The sequence below is a fragment of the Hibiscus syriacus genome, unplaced genomic scaffold (genome assembly GCF_006381635.1).
Source record: "Hibiscus syriacus cultivar Baekdansim isolate YM2019G1 unplaced genomic scaffold, ASM638163v2 tig00117056_pilon, whole genome shotgun sequence".
Classification (NCBI taxonomy): Eukaryota; Viridiplantae; Streptophyta; class Magnoliopsida; order Malvales; family Malvaceae; genus Hibiscus; species Hibiscus syriacus.
Genome location: NW_024063539.1, coordinates 4,255,652 through 4,271,295, shown reverse-complemented (window position 1 = coordinate 4,271,295; position 15,644 = coordinate 4,255,652). Strand labels below are relative to the sequence as shown.

Below are 15,644 nucleotides of genomic sequence, written 5' to 3'. Positions count from 1 at the left end.
GTGGTATCTCGCCTTTTTGTTTCGTTTTGATACCTTAACAGAACCGCTGTTGCATGTGACATTTTTATAGCTAAATTACATTATTCATCACTCAACTATCTTGTCACTCCTATTTTGGTCACTAAAGTTTAAAAATTTTCGGTTTAACTACTCAACTTTCAAATTGCCCATGTTTTAACCACTCTAATTTATTTTATTAATAATTTTTGTGGCTTGAAATTTTTATTATTATTATATAATTAAGATAAAAAAAAATTAAATTTGAAAGTTAGAGTGATTAAATTAGGAGTTATTTGAAAGTTAAGTAATTTAACTAAAAAATTAAACTTCAGTGACCAAAATAGGAGTGGAGAGATAATTGAGTGATGAATGATGTAATTTACCCATAAAAATGTCATGTTTTAACATCTCCACTATGTTTTTTTACGGTGAGGTACTAAAACGAAACAAAAAGTAAATGTTAGGTATGATTTTGAAACAAATAAAAGTTTAAGTATCAAAATGGATAAAAATAATAGTTGAGATACTAAAAGCGTAGTTTACCTTAATCTTTTCATTTGATTGAAAGAAAATGTTATTTACCATTACAATATTGACATGAAAGATGGTTGCATAGATATGAGAATCAATGATACTAATATGATATTTAGATAACTTTTTTGGGTAACAAATGATAGATCTATCTAACTATCTAATAAACACCATTATGGAAATCCGTATTCAGCACTGTATAATAAAATTACAATCAATACATTAAATATTATATTATTTAATAGGTTTGAAACCAAACTAACACATATAATAAAAATGTTATTGAATTTCATATATATATATATATATATATATTAGGGTCCCTCCACATACCACCATCATCAATGCCCATTGGCATAATTGACAATATCTTATTAAAAAATGATATGCTTTATTTCCATAAAAGTGATCTAATAATCGACCGTTTCTTATCCACATCACCTCATCAGTGACAAATTTAAAAATATTTTTTAGGATAAGCACACAAATATTAACAATATAAAACTTTTATATACGAAATGAACAAAATAAAATTTTAAGATGAGCATGACTAATAAAATGAACTACTAATAAAAGAAAATTCAATTTTTAAAATGAGCATGTGTCTACCCTAAATTGTATGTTCCTTCGTCACTACACATCACTACGCAATTTAAAAGGGAAGTATGGATGACAATTAGTTGGTGGTGATGGTGATCGAAAGGTGGTTATTTGGGGAAGTTGATGGTGGAGCAACGAGGGTTTATAGTGTGAGGTCGGCTATATCATGTTATCGAATTTTTGGTGGTTTGCTAGATGATCTTGATTAGAGGGGGAAAAGACGGTGAAAAAATCACATACTTTAAAATCAATGTGATCTAATGATGAATGATGGAGATTAATGAACCATAAATTAAAACATTCAATGATGAATGATGGAGTTTGAGGTATTTTTCGATTAAATAGACACCATATTCATATTTAGAAAGACAAAATGAGTTTGATAAAAAAATTTGCTACTCATCGATCTTCATTGATGATGATCGACAATGGTGTGTGATGGTCAAAATCTGGACAAATAGAAGGATAAGGAAAGAAAGAAAAAAGAAAGAAAGAAAGAAAGAAAATGGGAAAATGAAGAAAAATGAAAAATGAATTTTATATGAATTAAAAACAACGTCGTTTTATGTCGTCTATCATAGCATAATACTATTAATTATTTTATGACATAGAAATTTAAAAATTTAATGACTAAATTGATATTTTTTAAATTTTAATGATTAAAATAAGAATTAAAATAAGGTTGAGCGTTAAAGTTTGTAGTTTACCCATATAACTATTCCTTGTAATTAATAATCACGTGGTGTTTGAACATTAAGCGTCTGGAATCTGGAGTCGAGTCGCGACGATTCAATCCTGAGTGAAGACTGAAGACATTGTTTCAGGACATTCGAATGCGCGTTTGGTGTTTTGAACAAAAACAAACAAATTAATGACGTTTTGAACAAAAACAAAATTAAGGAAGCGTTTGATAGTTGAAAAATATTTTTTATAAAATATTTTTAATATTTAATAGCAATAATTTATTTTATAAAAAATATTTTTTAATGTTTAATAATTGAAATTAATTTTTTGATGTAATTTATTTTTCTAGTTTCTTTGTATATTTTGTAAAATGTTTTACCACTTGATTTTTTCGTAAAAATATTTCTTAACTTTTCACTTTAAAGTAAAAACATTCAAAATAATATTAATTTTTTCGCTTAAATAATGTTTTGAGTTTGAGTCATTATGTATGCAAAAAATCTCTATTGGGAGACTCACTCACCAAAATCAGGTGTGTGACGCGGGTTGATCCGAATTAGTCAAGGCAAAACCTTGGAACCAGGAGGATAACAAAATAATAATAATATGAAGAAGAATATTTTATTTATTTAATATTAAAATGATATTTTAATATAATTTTAATGAAAACATTAATTTTATAATATAATTTTAATATTATTATATTTTTAATATTATATTAATATATATTCAGTTATATTATAATGATATATGATATGATATTTTAAATTTAATAGTATATAATAAATAAAATAATATTATTAAATTATTAATAATAAATAATATTATTTTATACATTTAATATTAATATAATAGTTTAGTACTATGTTAATAAAATACTATTTTTTTTGAATTAATCACTAATATCCGATCTATTGACCGTCTAATCCAGATCGGGTACTGCAGAGACGAGGGTAACTCTCCCAACTCAGTTTGCTCCATTCACAAACGCCAGGATTTGATCCCCTAATCTTACTTAAGAGACCTAATACCTTATCTCACTAGACCAACTGATTATTGATAATAAAATATTTAAAAATATATTTATTAATTTATTAATAATATAATTCCATTCAAGAATTGTAGCTTCAGTAATACATAATGATTGAAATTATCACAATACGTAGCCCTCGACACACCACCGCTGACAAGCTTCAGCTCTCTCCCACATAGAGATACTGCGAACTCACAAATGAATCATCTAATTCTTGTTTTCGTGGCAATTCTCTGCACCCGTCTCCTCAAAGTTGCCTACTCCACCATATGGATCCCTTTGAGAATCCAAAGCCATTTCAAAAGGCAAGGAATAACCGGCCCCGGCTACCGTCCGATCTTCGGAAACATGGCCGAGATCGGCCGTCTGTTCGACGAAGCGACGTCGAAACGATCGCCACTTCTCAACGGCGACCACGACATCATCCCCCGTGTGGCTCCATTCTACCACATCTGGTCTAGCATGTACGGGAAACCGTTTTTGTATTGGTCTGGTTCAAAACCGATTCTAGCAATTTCTGACCCGGATATGATCAAGGAGATCACTATGAACACAGGAGGTGGTTCGTTTGATAAAACCGGATTTGACCCTAAAGGCAAGATTCTATTTGGACAGGGACTTGTTGCATTGTTAGGCCAACAATGGGCACTTCATAGGAGGATTTTAAATCATCCCTTCCGCATGGAAAGAGTCAAGGTAATTAATGATCAAAGTTTTTAATCATGTCACTTCCAAACTTAATCAAACTCGAAATAATGATAATTTCTAATTCGGATTCAATTCGACAAATTTATATATAATACAGTATGATTTATGGAACTCGTGAAAACTGTTTTCAACAGGCGGGTTGGTTACCAGATATCGTCGTGGAGACAACTAAAATGCTGGAGAAATGGGAGGAAAGAAGAGCAGGGAGAAATGAATTCGAATTGGAAGTGTTCAAAGAACTTCATGAGCTCTCAGCTGATATTATTTCAAGAACTGCTTTTGGATCCTTTTTTGAACAAGGAAGACGAATCTTTATGTTACAAGAACAGCAGATGCAGTTTTTCTCTCTTGCAGTAGAAAGTCTTAATATACCTGGCTCAACGTAATCTTTTCCGTCTATGTTATTCTAACTTCATTTTCTTTAAAAACTTGCATGTATTCTACATATATTCGACTTCATGTCAGGTTTTGGCCAACTAAGAATAACAGAGAGATGTGGAGATTAGAGAAGGAAACTAATGAATCGATTCGTGCACTGATCCGAGCTAACAACAAAAGCAGAGACGATTCCTCGAGTCTACTCAGTCTCTTGATGTCTTCATATAAGAATCAGGATGATGAAGAAGAGACGTTGGGAGAAGATGAAATAATAGGCGAATTCAAGACCTTTTACTTTGCCGGAAAAGAAACATCGGCTAATGCTTTATCATGGGCGCTTCTGCTTCTGGCTTTGAATCCGGAATGGCAGGACAAGGCAAGAGAAGAAGTTGTTCGGGTCCTCGGAAACAATAAGGTTCCGGTTGCAGACAATTTGAAAGACTTGAAGATCGTAAGTTAACTCCTTTCATAGTAATATTTGCTTGAGCAAGGTTGAATCGTAGGTGATTCAGTTGATGAACAGGTGAACATGATAATCGATGAAACACTCCGGCTCTACCCACCAATAGTAATGTTGATGAGAAAAGCATACAAAGATGTCAAGCTAGGAAATATCGACGTTCCCGCCGGGACAGAGCTTTATCTGGCACTGGCCGCCGTGCATCACGACGTCGACGTATGGGGAAACGATGCTCACAAATTCAATCCTTCGAGATTCAAAGAGTCTCGAAAGCATTTAGCGTCGTTTATTCCATATGGTTTGGGGCCTAGATTTTGTGTCGGCCAGACTTTAGCCACCGTCGAGATGAAAACCATTTTGGCTATGATTATCCGGAATTATTCGCTGGGCGTGTCGCCAACGTACATCCATGCACCGAAGCTGTTCATCTCCCTTGAGCCCCAGAATGGCGTGCAGATAGTCTTAACAAGAACAACTTTATGATGCTTTTGAAGGGTCTTCGTCGATCTACGTAAAATAAAATTTGAATTTTCTAAGTTAATATATTTGAACTCGGCCCAGTTAATTATCATTATCTACTATGTAATATATATCTTCATGCTTAAATCCTATTCAGTAAATCTTGACCATACCCCACATTTCAATTATGTGTGAAGAGATAATGTTTTCTTTTTCGCAAATGGATAACGGTATCTTAATTAATTTTTTTTAAATATATCATATTAAAGAAACCAGTAAATGGAATTAATGAAAAAGAAGCCAAAGGACTTTCTTCATGGGAACAATCTTTTTCTGATAGACGGTCATTGATATATTCTTTTTAATTTAAATAAAAAACGATGATTAAAAGAATAATTATTCATCGGTTCTTTAAATAAAGAAAATGACCATCGGTTACCGAGTTTGCAGAGGAAATAATGAATTTTTATGAAGAAGACAATCGGTTATGGACAATTCATTTTTTTTTAAAATTTGTTGAATATATTTATTATTTTTTTTTTGTATTTATGTCAATAGAAAGATTATCATAATTAATTGTACGCCGAACAAATTAAATAAATATGATAATTAAATTTTAAATTTGGTTTTAACATATTACACAGATCTGTCAGTTATTTTATTTATACGTTGTAATTAATTAGATGTATGTGCTTAAAGAATATAAATTAATAGAATATTTCAATAACAGAAAAATTCTCAAATACTATCTTTGAAATTATAATAGACTTTATTAAAATAAATAATAATAAAATGAACCGGGCTTGGATATTAAAATCTAAAACTAAAATATTAATCATTATAAATTATATATGTATTAATTTAGGAGAAATTATTTTATAGACCCTCCTCACTATATAAGATATGATTCCAACTAATAAAATTAAATATGTCAATAATTATTTTTAATTATTATTGAATTTAGGTTTAATTTTTAATTAATTATTTATTTCCCTATCAGTATTAAATTTTCTTCTCTTCTTCAACCATTTAACTCCCCTCCCATCATTAACCACAACCACCATGACCATCGTCGGACGATGAAGTTCGCTGCTCAGGTTAATGAAGGAAGGTCAATAACATTTGCACGCATAGCATCGCAATGAACAACAAATGAACTGCTTCATCTTTGGGCACGGCTGTTACCCTTGAATCGACGACTTTAACAGCTTCATCTCCTCGACAGTTTGTCGTTAGTTTAGCCCAATGAATGATATCTATAACTTCGCCGAATTCACCCACCGATCTCCGGCCGGTGATCAGCTCCAGAGGTACCGATATGAAGCTGTAAACATTTACAGCTTGTTCATTTCAGTGGACGAGAAGAGCAAAAAATGAAGTGGACATTTACAACTTTAGAAGTAGACGAGAAGAGCGACGTTTACAGCGGTGCCAAATATGAAGCAATAGATCTGTTGTTATCGACGTGATTGAACTACATTGAAAAGTATATGTGGACAACTTGGGATCTCAAGATGGCCCTCTCGCAAGATTAAATAGATCATTAAAAATAATACAAATTGTTCTTGACTCAGTGCAAGACTCTGAAGGAAGATTGGAATTTGATCCATCGGCAGGAGAGTTTGCTGCAGCAGGTGTGCGGTGCGGTGGCCATGGTGGTTGTGGACAAGATGGGAGGGAGTTAAATGGTTGAAGAAGAGATGAAAATTTATGCTGTTAGGGAAATAAATAAATAATTAAAAAATAAACTGAAATTTAATAATGATTAAAAATTACTAACATGTTTAATTTTATTGGTCGAGAACATATCTTATATGATTAGGAGCAGGACCGGCTCTATGTATTTTTTGGCCCGGGACGAAATAAAAGAAATAAACCCCTATTTATTTCTTTATTTAGCGCCAAATAAGTATTATATTAATAGGCACTATGAAAAATATTATGGGTCATTGACGAAAGTCCCTCCTGTTCCGGCCCAGGGCCGGCCCTAACTAGGAGGGTTTATAAAATAATTTCTCATTCATTTAAGGATCTCTCAATTATTTAAGGAAAAATTATAAATCACCAATTAGAATTTTCAAGAAATGAGCATTATGGTCATGAAATATATGTGTACAATTTTAGTATTTATATTTTATCTTTCAACCTTAAGAAGAATTGGTACCATCGAACCAACTTGACTTAATGATACCCACCTGCCATTACAAAGGTTGGTTATGTCCAAACGATATAACATCCAAAAAAAACCAAACTAAATCAATATTCAAACCCAACCAAATAATAAATTCATTAATAGACCAACCTAAAAATATAATAAGGGTGAACTACATTGGTGTTTATTTTATTTTTAGTCTGTTTGATTTTAATTATCAATTTTGAAAAAGTTTAATATTGATCACTTTTATTTTCGATCCATCTTATTTTGATTATTGGCAGTTAATTGTAGTTACTTGTTAATAAAAATGGTTAAATTTTAACATAACCCCTAAAGTTTAAGTATATTAATAATATGAACTTAAACTTTATATAAAATGTTAATTTAAGTCTTAAACTTTAGATAAAATTTCAATATGACCTCTAAATCCAGTCAAAGTTTTGGCCGCCACTTATCATTGTTATTGGTCACCTTCGGTTGCCATCACTGATCATTGTCTCCAACTATCGTTAGATTCCAAAATTTCTAATTGACTCATTTTTTATCTTATAATTACGAATTCAATGTCTGTTTTCACCCAAAAATACATTAAACTTTATATTCCTGATTTAAAACTCTTAAATTTCTTTAAAAATAAAACGTAATAATAAATTTATCATTATATTCTTTTAGAAAAAATAAAAAAAATCTTAATTTATATCTTAATATAATCATTTTATAATGATAATAATTTAATTTATATGAGAGAATCTGGGAAGAAGAAAAGCTACAGATTCTATATATTAAAGCAAAATCAGAAATCCAAATACACCCTATCGATTAATGGATTATTTCTTCAGACCTTTACTCTTTAACTGATCAATTAATTTCTACGTTGGTTGCATATCTACAAAGACGGAGGCATTATTTTATGTTTAGGGTGAATTTATAAAATTTTAAGGAAGTGTGAATTTATACAAATTTAAAGAGATAAAAATATATTTTTAAATATATAAATATATATATATATATAATATAAAAAAATTTAAAAAATTTAGGAGACAATTACCCCTCCCGCTCTCTCGATATCCCTGCGTATGCCCGCTTGATTTGCATGTGATAAGCTTTTCTTCTTCTAGTGGGACAATAATAATAACAATTTCATGCATATGAAAAGGGTTTGTTGTTAGATGTTAATGTTCCTTTGAAATCTAACGTCATAGTTAAGTTGAACTTAAAAAAAAAAACAAAAAACAAAAAGGGAAGTGAAGTGTGTGTCTATATGTTATCAGTTATCACTTACCATCAACCCATAAAATACTTCTATATTTGGATGATTTATGACCCTTAAGCTACAATTAATATTTTGCTGCACAGTTAAGAAATCCCACTCTGGGCATATATTTTTCCATCCTCATTTATATAAGCTCTTCAAATGGAAGTGGCCCTAAAGAACAATCATGAAATTTGGATTTTATTGATGTTCCTTTTTTATACCACCAAATTTTGATAAAAAATATACTTGATTTATATAAATAAAATTATTATTAACATATAAATGTATTACAATATAAATTTAAATTTTTAGTGTTCTTATTTTTAAATGAATATAATGATAAATTTTTTATTGTGGTTTTTTATTAGAGGAATTTGAAGGATACTATACTAGGTTTATGATGTTCAGAGCATTTTTTTTATAAAATGAGACATTAGATTCACGTTCATGAGGTTAAAATTGAGTGAATAAAATTTTTGAGATCCAACTATCGTCGATGATGATGGTCGGTGGTGACCAATAATGATGATGAGTGGCAGCCGATTATGGAAACTTTGACTAGATTTAGAGTCAAATTGATATTTTATCTAAAATTTAGAGTTTAAATTAGTATTTTATATAAAGTTTAAGGTTAAATTAATATTCTACTTAAAATTCAGTGGTTAAGTTAAAATTTATCCACTTTAACTATTTATTAATGTGATAATTAGTATGTTTGTTTATTAATGATCAACGTAATTTAATTAATTTTTTTATTCATAAAGTCTCATTTGATTTTGAATAAAGTATACAAATAGTATCCGGACTATAAGATATTATTTTGTTAAGTTCGTCACCTATGAAAAATTATAAAATAGTCCCCCAATAGTAGAAAATTATTTTATTGAGTCTCTTGACTATTAAAAGTTACACAATGATTATCCGACTATTTATTATGTTCCAAACTTGTCATATTCCTATAAAAAATTAATGGTCGTCCGAGTTGGACATTAACATAATGACTGAGATATGACAGTCGTTTAAGATTATGAGATCAAATTTTATCATATCTCAGTCAGCGTGTTAACATCTAGCACAGACGATCATTAATTTTTTAACGGAAAAGAATGATTTTAAAACATAATAAATAGTAGGATGATCATATTTTAGTTTAAATAGTCGATAGACTCAATAAAATAATTTTTTATAATCCTAAGACTATTTTGTATCTAATTGTCGGGACTCAACAAAACCTTTGTTTTTTTTTTGTTTGGGGTATTTCAATTATTATTTTTACTATTATTTTTGCATTTTATAACAGCGTATTAATTATTAATTAAATTAAATAAATGCATTGATCTCAACCGAACCGATAATGAAGATCTTCTGACTTCTTTGAGGGTGGGAAGTGGGGAAGAACACTGAACAGGAATCTTCTCTGTAATTTATATGACAACTAGCACTTAACTAATAAGTTGAAACAAGTGCAGATTAATGGAAAACGACAGACTGTAGAAAAGTCGACGACCTTATTCCATAAATGATCCGTTGGATCGTTTCTTTCATCAAAATCAGTTGACCAAATCAAAATCTTGTCTTCTCTACCAAAAGTAGGAGTAAATTTCCAAGCTAGCAAGCTGCAATAGACAAGTTAGACGAAAAGTCTTTTAAATTCTTCATCCATGGCGGTGGTGGGTCGTAGGGACAAAGCGCAGCAGTCACTACGATCTCGGATCGCAATAGCCATTGTTACCGGACTTGTCATCGGTTGTCTCATTGCTTTCTATTTCCCTCATGGCCTCATCATTTCCTATCCCTCAGTTCGAACTCGTCGATTTGGCATTCCAATATCCAGGTTCTCCTCTTATTTTGATTAATGTTCCCTTTTAACGTGATAATTAATCTTCATACTAATGTCAATTTGATTTAATGTTTGTTGTTTGATGGATACGCCATCGTTTTCTCTGCTGTTTTTCAGCTCGATTCTTCTTCGTGCGAAACCTCGGAGCAGATTAAGATGCTGAAGTCCGAATTCGTCTCTCTATCGGAGAATAATTCCCAAATTAAAGAAGCAGATCAGAGATTTGAAATATAAGCTTCGACTGGTTGAACAAGGCAAAGATCATGCAGAGAAGCAGTTTTTGGTGTTGGGTGAACAGCACAAAGGTGGACCTTTCGGTACCGTCAAGGCTTTGCGAACTAACCCGACCGTCATTCCCGATACATTGGTGAACCCGAGGTTGGCTAAGATCTTGGAGGAAGTTGCTGTCGAGAAAGAACTTGTTGTGGCTCTTGCCAATTCAAATGTGAAAGAGACGTTGGAGGTTTGGTTTTCTAGCATCAAGAGAGTTGGTACAAATAATTACCTTGTTATAGCTTTAGATGATCACATTGTGGAGTTCTGCAAATCGAATGATGTCCCGGTGTACAAGAGGGATCCGGACGACGGTATTGATGCCGTTGGTAAAACAGGAGGCAATCATGCTGTCTCCGGACTGAAGTTCCGAATTTTAAGGGAGTTTTTTCAACTTGGATATAGTGTTCTTCCTTGGATGTCGATATAGTATACTTACAGAACCCGTTCAACCATCTTTACCGTGATTCCAATGTCGAGTCCATGACCGACGGTCACGATAACATGACTGCATATGGATATAATGATGTCTTCGACGAGCCTGCTATGGGATGGGCACGATTTGCTCATACAATGAGAATCTGGGTTTTCAACTCTGGTTTCTTTTATACAAGGCCTACTATTGCTTCGATTGAGCTTTTGGATCGCGTCGCTGACCGCCTTGCTCGACAAGAAAACTCATGGGACCAAGCTGTTTTCAATGAGGAACTCTTCTTTCCACCACTTCCAGGGTATGATGGCCTTCTTGCTGCTAAAAGAACTATGGATTTCTACATGTTTATGAACAGTAAAGTCCTGTTTAAAACAGTGAGAAAAGATGACAAACTGAAGAAATTAAAGCCAGCTATTGTTCATGTGAATTACCACCCAGATAAACTTCAAAGAATGAAAGCAGTCTTGGAATTCTACATCAATGGCAAGCGAGACGCATTGGATGCTTTCCCGGATGGTTCGGAATAACAGTCGCACAGCTGCGGATCTCATGTTATTCTAATGGATCGGCTCATCGGTTCGGTTGTTGTTGCAGAGTCCCTTGATAGGGGAAAGTTGAATCTTGTTAAGGTTTTTACTGATTTTGTTTTAATGATGAAGACTTGTTGCATTGTCTGCCACAGTCTGTGTGATTTCCCTTGAAAATTTGGCTTTTTGTTGTCCGAAATTACAATGAAAGTATAAAGGATAACATGGTGTCTTGGGTCCTTTTACAACAGTTATAATGTTTATAGATTTCAGAATCGACCACTCACAAGCTATTACTTTCATTCCAAATCAACAGAAATTAAATTCTTCACGATTAAAATCTGGAATTGCAAATCGAAAACTTTCCATTGAATTATAAAATAGACTTGAAAGCCATATCTTATGTTTTTTTTGGCATTTTTCTAGTCTTATCCATGGATAAAATAGAACCTTTTTGTGGCTTAAATCTTTTGATAAACCCCTTTCTTTCATTTCCTTCTACTTTCACTATCAAAATTTCAAAAAAAAGAAGAAAAAGTCTTATCTCATGAAATTCCTCAGCTTCATCAACAGAAAAACATGTTCTGCGAGTTCATTTGTGGTTTCCCTTTTGACAGTTTAAGGACTTCATCCTATTTCCCGCCAATTTCCCACACTACAATGAAGACGATGCAGACATTTTCACAGAAAGAGAATTGTTCTTTTAGACTGTAATCCTAAAAAAACATCCATGGACTCCAACTTAGACATAGATTTCAATGATGTCTTTGGTGGTCCACTAAGGAGGTCATCGGTTCAAGAGATACGGTACAGTTTTGGTTAAGACGTGGATTCATCATCATCGTCATCTGCTTTTAGAAGAACAAGTGATAAAGCAGTGGTTGCACACCGGAATCCACGGTCCGGCTTAAGCAAAAAGCTGGTGTTCGGTGAAGAAGGGACGATGAATCGAAGAAGATGCTCCAGAAACGACTTCTTTGATGATATTTTTAGAGGGAATCAATCTTTGACAGATATCGAGTCCTTGTAGGCCATTGCCACCAAAGGCTGAATCTTTTAGCAGTTCATTTCCTTCAATTCAGGTTCTGAATTTCACCCTTTTGGCCTTCATTTTGTTATATATAATCTTTCATGTTTTTGGTTATATCTGCACATACGGGCACTCGTTCTATGTTGTTAAAAAAAAGACCTGTAAGCTTGTCTTGTAACAGTGTTTCATATTGTCCCTAAACTGGTTAAATAATGTCCTTAATTTCCTTATCATAAGATGTTGATTGAAGAAACCACTTAAATCTCTAAGGTTAGAAGGGTTGTTCAGTTTCTCCCATTGAATTTCCGTGTTAGACACGAATCTGTATCCAACATTCACACCCGAATCCGAGTAACATGGTACATTTTTATTAAGTTTGCCCATAGCTTACTTTTGTTACCTTTAACTTCCCTGCCTTCCTGCCAAATTGAACAAAGGAATGGACCTCCCCATATATAAAAGCAAGGATGGTTCTTCAAATGGTTCAACTTACCATGCATATTCTCCTATGTCAAGATTCTCATGCCAAACAAATCATGATAAATATGGGGAAGCAATAAGTGGTTTTCAAGGCGATTCGAAAGAAGATTTAAGCAGTTCAGAAGTTCCGGGAAACGATAACCGGTTTCACTGCGAAATATACAAACGGGCAAACAAAGGAGGAGTGCCATTTGCCATTCCTCTAAGGGGAAGTCATAGATTCAAAGAGAAGGATAAACTGCAGAGATGCTCAAGTGCTAATGGTTGGATAGCTTGTGAAACTACAGAAATGGAACCCAAAGAAGCAAATTTGCATAAAAATTTCAACACTACTGATAGAATGTCATCAAATGACAATAATAAACACAGCCCTCCATCAGAGGAACGAAGTCAATGAACAGGTTCAAATTATCGAGGAAGGCAACATTCCAGAGTCCCGGTCAGAAAGTTGGCCTAAAAGAGCTGATAAGGAAGTTTCTGGTGACGCTATCTTTCCTAGTTCAAAGGCTGAAAAAAAGACCCAGTATCCCATTTCTGCAGTTGGTAAAGAAATACACAAGCCTCGACCGAAACCTCCGAACAATGTAGAAGCCAGTACAAGTAGTGCAAGAAGCTCCCATAGGAACTCATGGGACAATGGAAAAGGCAGAGGCAGAGGAAATGTCAAAGAGTTCATTAAAATTTTCAACCAGGAGGGTTCACCGAAACCCAGAAATGACATTGCCACTGAGAATCATGGCTCTAGATTGAAGCAAAAGAATAAAAAACCTCCAGATGTTTGTGTCGGCGATCGTATGTTCAACAGTGGATAAAAAATGAATACTAATAGCTCAGAAAAAGACACTGGTCAGTTCATCTGGTTTAAACTAGGTTAACATCATTTGACATTTTCTTTCAATAAGTACACCATGGATTTTCAAATGTTCAGTACTTATTATCCACTTACTCTATACTGGAATCAGTTCCTGATGGCTCTAAGACCGTTTCTGAGGATCCAACAGAGTCGTCTGAGGTTAACTTTTTGGTATGTCATACATGATTTCACTTCATATCTATCTGTACACTTCCTGCAAAATAGTTGATATATTCCAGTTTTCATTCCAACCGTGCGTTGTAATGTTCAAATATGTTGAGATTTTAAGGTATATGATTGAGACTGAACCTCTAATGGATTGCTCCACTTTGGGTGATGAACAGATAAAAGACCTGACACCAGTTCCAAAAGAGAGAATTTTGCCACAATATGGCATGGATCATGAAGAAATCCAGGTAACAAAGAGTACACTAAAAGCAGCTATAAACATATCCACTAACACCTATGTAGCTTCACATTTTTTCAGCCGGTTAATTCATCCTAATGCAGGCCATCGATGCTAAAATACGGCAATGATCGACTGGAAAACAAGGAAATATCCGTTACTGTTGTCGACCTTACAATATGTAAGGATCCTCCAAATATATCGAAAATATATACTTATATCCAACATTCGCAATGGAATCTAAGAAAGACTAACTTTGGTTGTAAAAAACAGGTTCTTTGGGCTGATAGTGGTTGGAAACTAGTCCCACTTACTGATATAATTGAAGGACGAGCTGTAAAGAAAGCATACCAAAGGCTTTGCTGTGTCTTCATCCAGATAAACTACAGCAGAAGGGAGCTGCCTCCTATAAAAAATACATTGCAGAAAAAGTCTTCGACAGTGCAGTTAATATATGATTCCTGTGAACATTTCTTCGCAGTAAAAGTCCCGGTATCGATATCCGACATATATCTAAACATACATACTTAAAAAATGAACGTATTTGTATCTAAAACTCACATCCGAATCCGATAGTAATTCTTTGTGATAATAGAAGTAAAGCTTAGAAACTTGTCCATGGGGATGGTGTTGGCCTACCAAATCTGTTTGATATGATCAATTATTGTACTTATCACCAAGGTTATACAACTGGACAAGCGTTCCAGACAGACCACGTAGGAAACTGTCATAGGCTGAAGTTTCATACACATGGGATGACTGGTTGTTTGCCCACAATCTGTTTAACCTACCTACATTTCTTTTTATAAGTCAAAACCCCTAGCTGCAACTTATCACCGTGTTGGTCCGGACTTCAAGCTTTTATATGAAATAGTTGTGTCCAACACTTGTGTTCGGTACATATCGAACATGAGGGTTAAGGATAATATCGTTAGGTAACACTTCAAATACATGAAAAAAAAAAACTTTCAGGAAGCATGTGATTATGCTTTAACTATGATTATGTATGCGAGACAAATTTGGTTTCAGTTCAGACAATACAATGTCTGATTCACCTCTTGCCATTTCAGGATGCATGGACTCAGTTAACTCGGTCGGTTCGATCTGATTTACTATTTGTTCGATTGATCGCGACATTTCATCCATTCAAAAAAAATGCAAGATTTGAAGTTCATCGAGACATTTTTTACAAACCATTTTTACAGTGATGAAAATTGAATAATGTTCTACAGAAAGGGCTCTCTTTTTATTGTTCAACTGCTTTACTAGTACTGCAATGGAGTTCAAAGAAGAAATCAAATCCAATCAGAGCCTGCAACAATGCTGATTGGTGAAGAGAGTTCGTATACTTGCCGTTTTGACTATGACACACTTTGTCGTTTCATATTTCCTCGTATTCGATCAGATTTTTAATTTAATAAATAATAATAAAATTAAGTTTTTGTTGGATAATCCAACCCGATTTATTGACATGTTAATGGATAAATAAAAAATAAATCCATAAAAAACAGTAAAATTAAGGGAAAGAAGGCGTGGAAG

General features: G+C 33.2%; 1 protein-coding gene and 2 pseudogenes across 1 annotated transcript; all 3 read left to right on the top strand.

Moving 5' to 3' along the window:
- Positions 1–2,998: 2,998 nt before the first annotated feature.
- LOC120198307 (cytochrome P450 734A1-like) lies at positions 2,999–4,930 on the top strand. Its single transcript, XM_039199644.1, has 4 exons — positions 2,999–3,544; positions 3,691–3,938; positions 4,022–4,385; positions 4,458–4,930. The coding sequence occupies exons 1-4, from the start codon at positions 3,047–3,049 to the stop codon at positions 4,875–4,877; spliced, it is 1,530 nt and encodes a 509-aa protein (XP_039055575.1). The 5' UTR covers positions 2,999–3,046; the 3' UTR covers positions 4,878–4,930.
- A 4,994-nt stretch (positions 4,931–9,924) lies between these two features.
- LOC120198309 lies at positions 9,925–11,425 on the top strand (annotated as a pseudogene).
- A 1,225-nt stretch (positions 11,426–12,650) lies between these two features.
- On the top strand, positions 12,651–15,282 carry LOC120198239 (annotated as a pseudogene).
- Positions 15,283–15,644: the final 362 nt, after the last annotated feature.

What these genes read in the sequence shown, in the direction of transcription:
- LOC120198307 (XM_039199644.1), top strand. Translation starts at nt 3,047, where the DNA reads ATGAATCATCTAATTCTTGTTTTCGTGGCAATTCTCTGCACCCGTCTC. An exon ending in CTTAATATACCTGGCTCAAC is followed by an intron (nt 3,939 to 4,021) that starts GTAATCTTTTCC and finishes ACTTCATGTCAG; the next exon opens with GTTTTGGCCAACTAAGAATA. An exon ending in ATTTGAAAGACTTGAAGATC is followed by an intron (nt 4,386 to 4,457) that starts GTAAGTTAACTC and finishes GTTGATGAACAG; the next exon opens with GTGAACATGATAATCGATGA.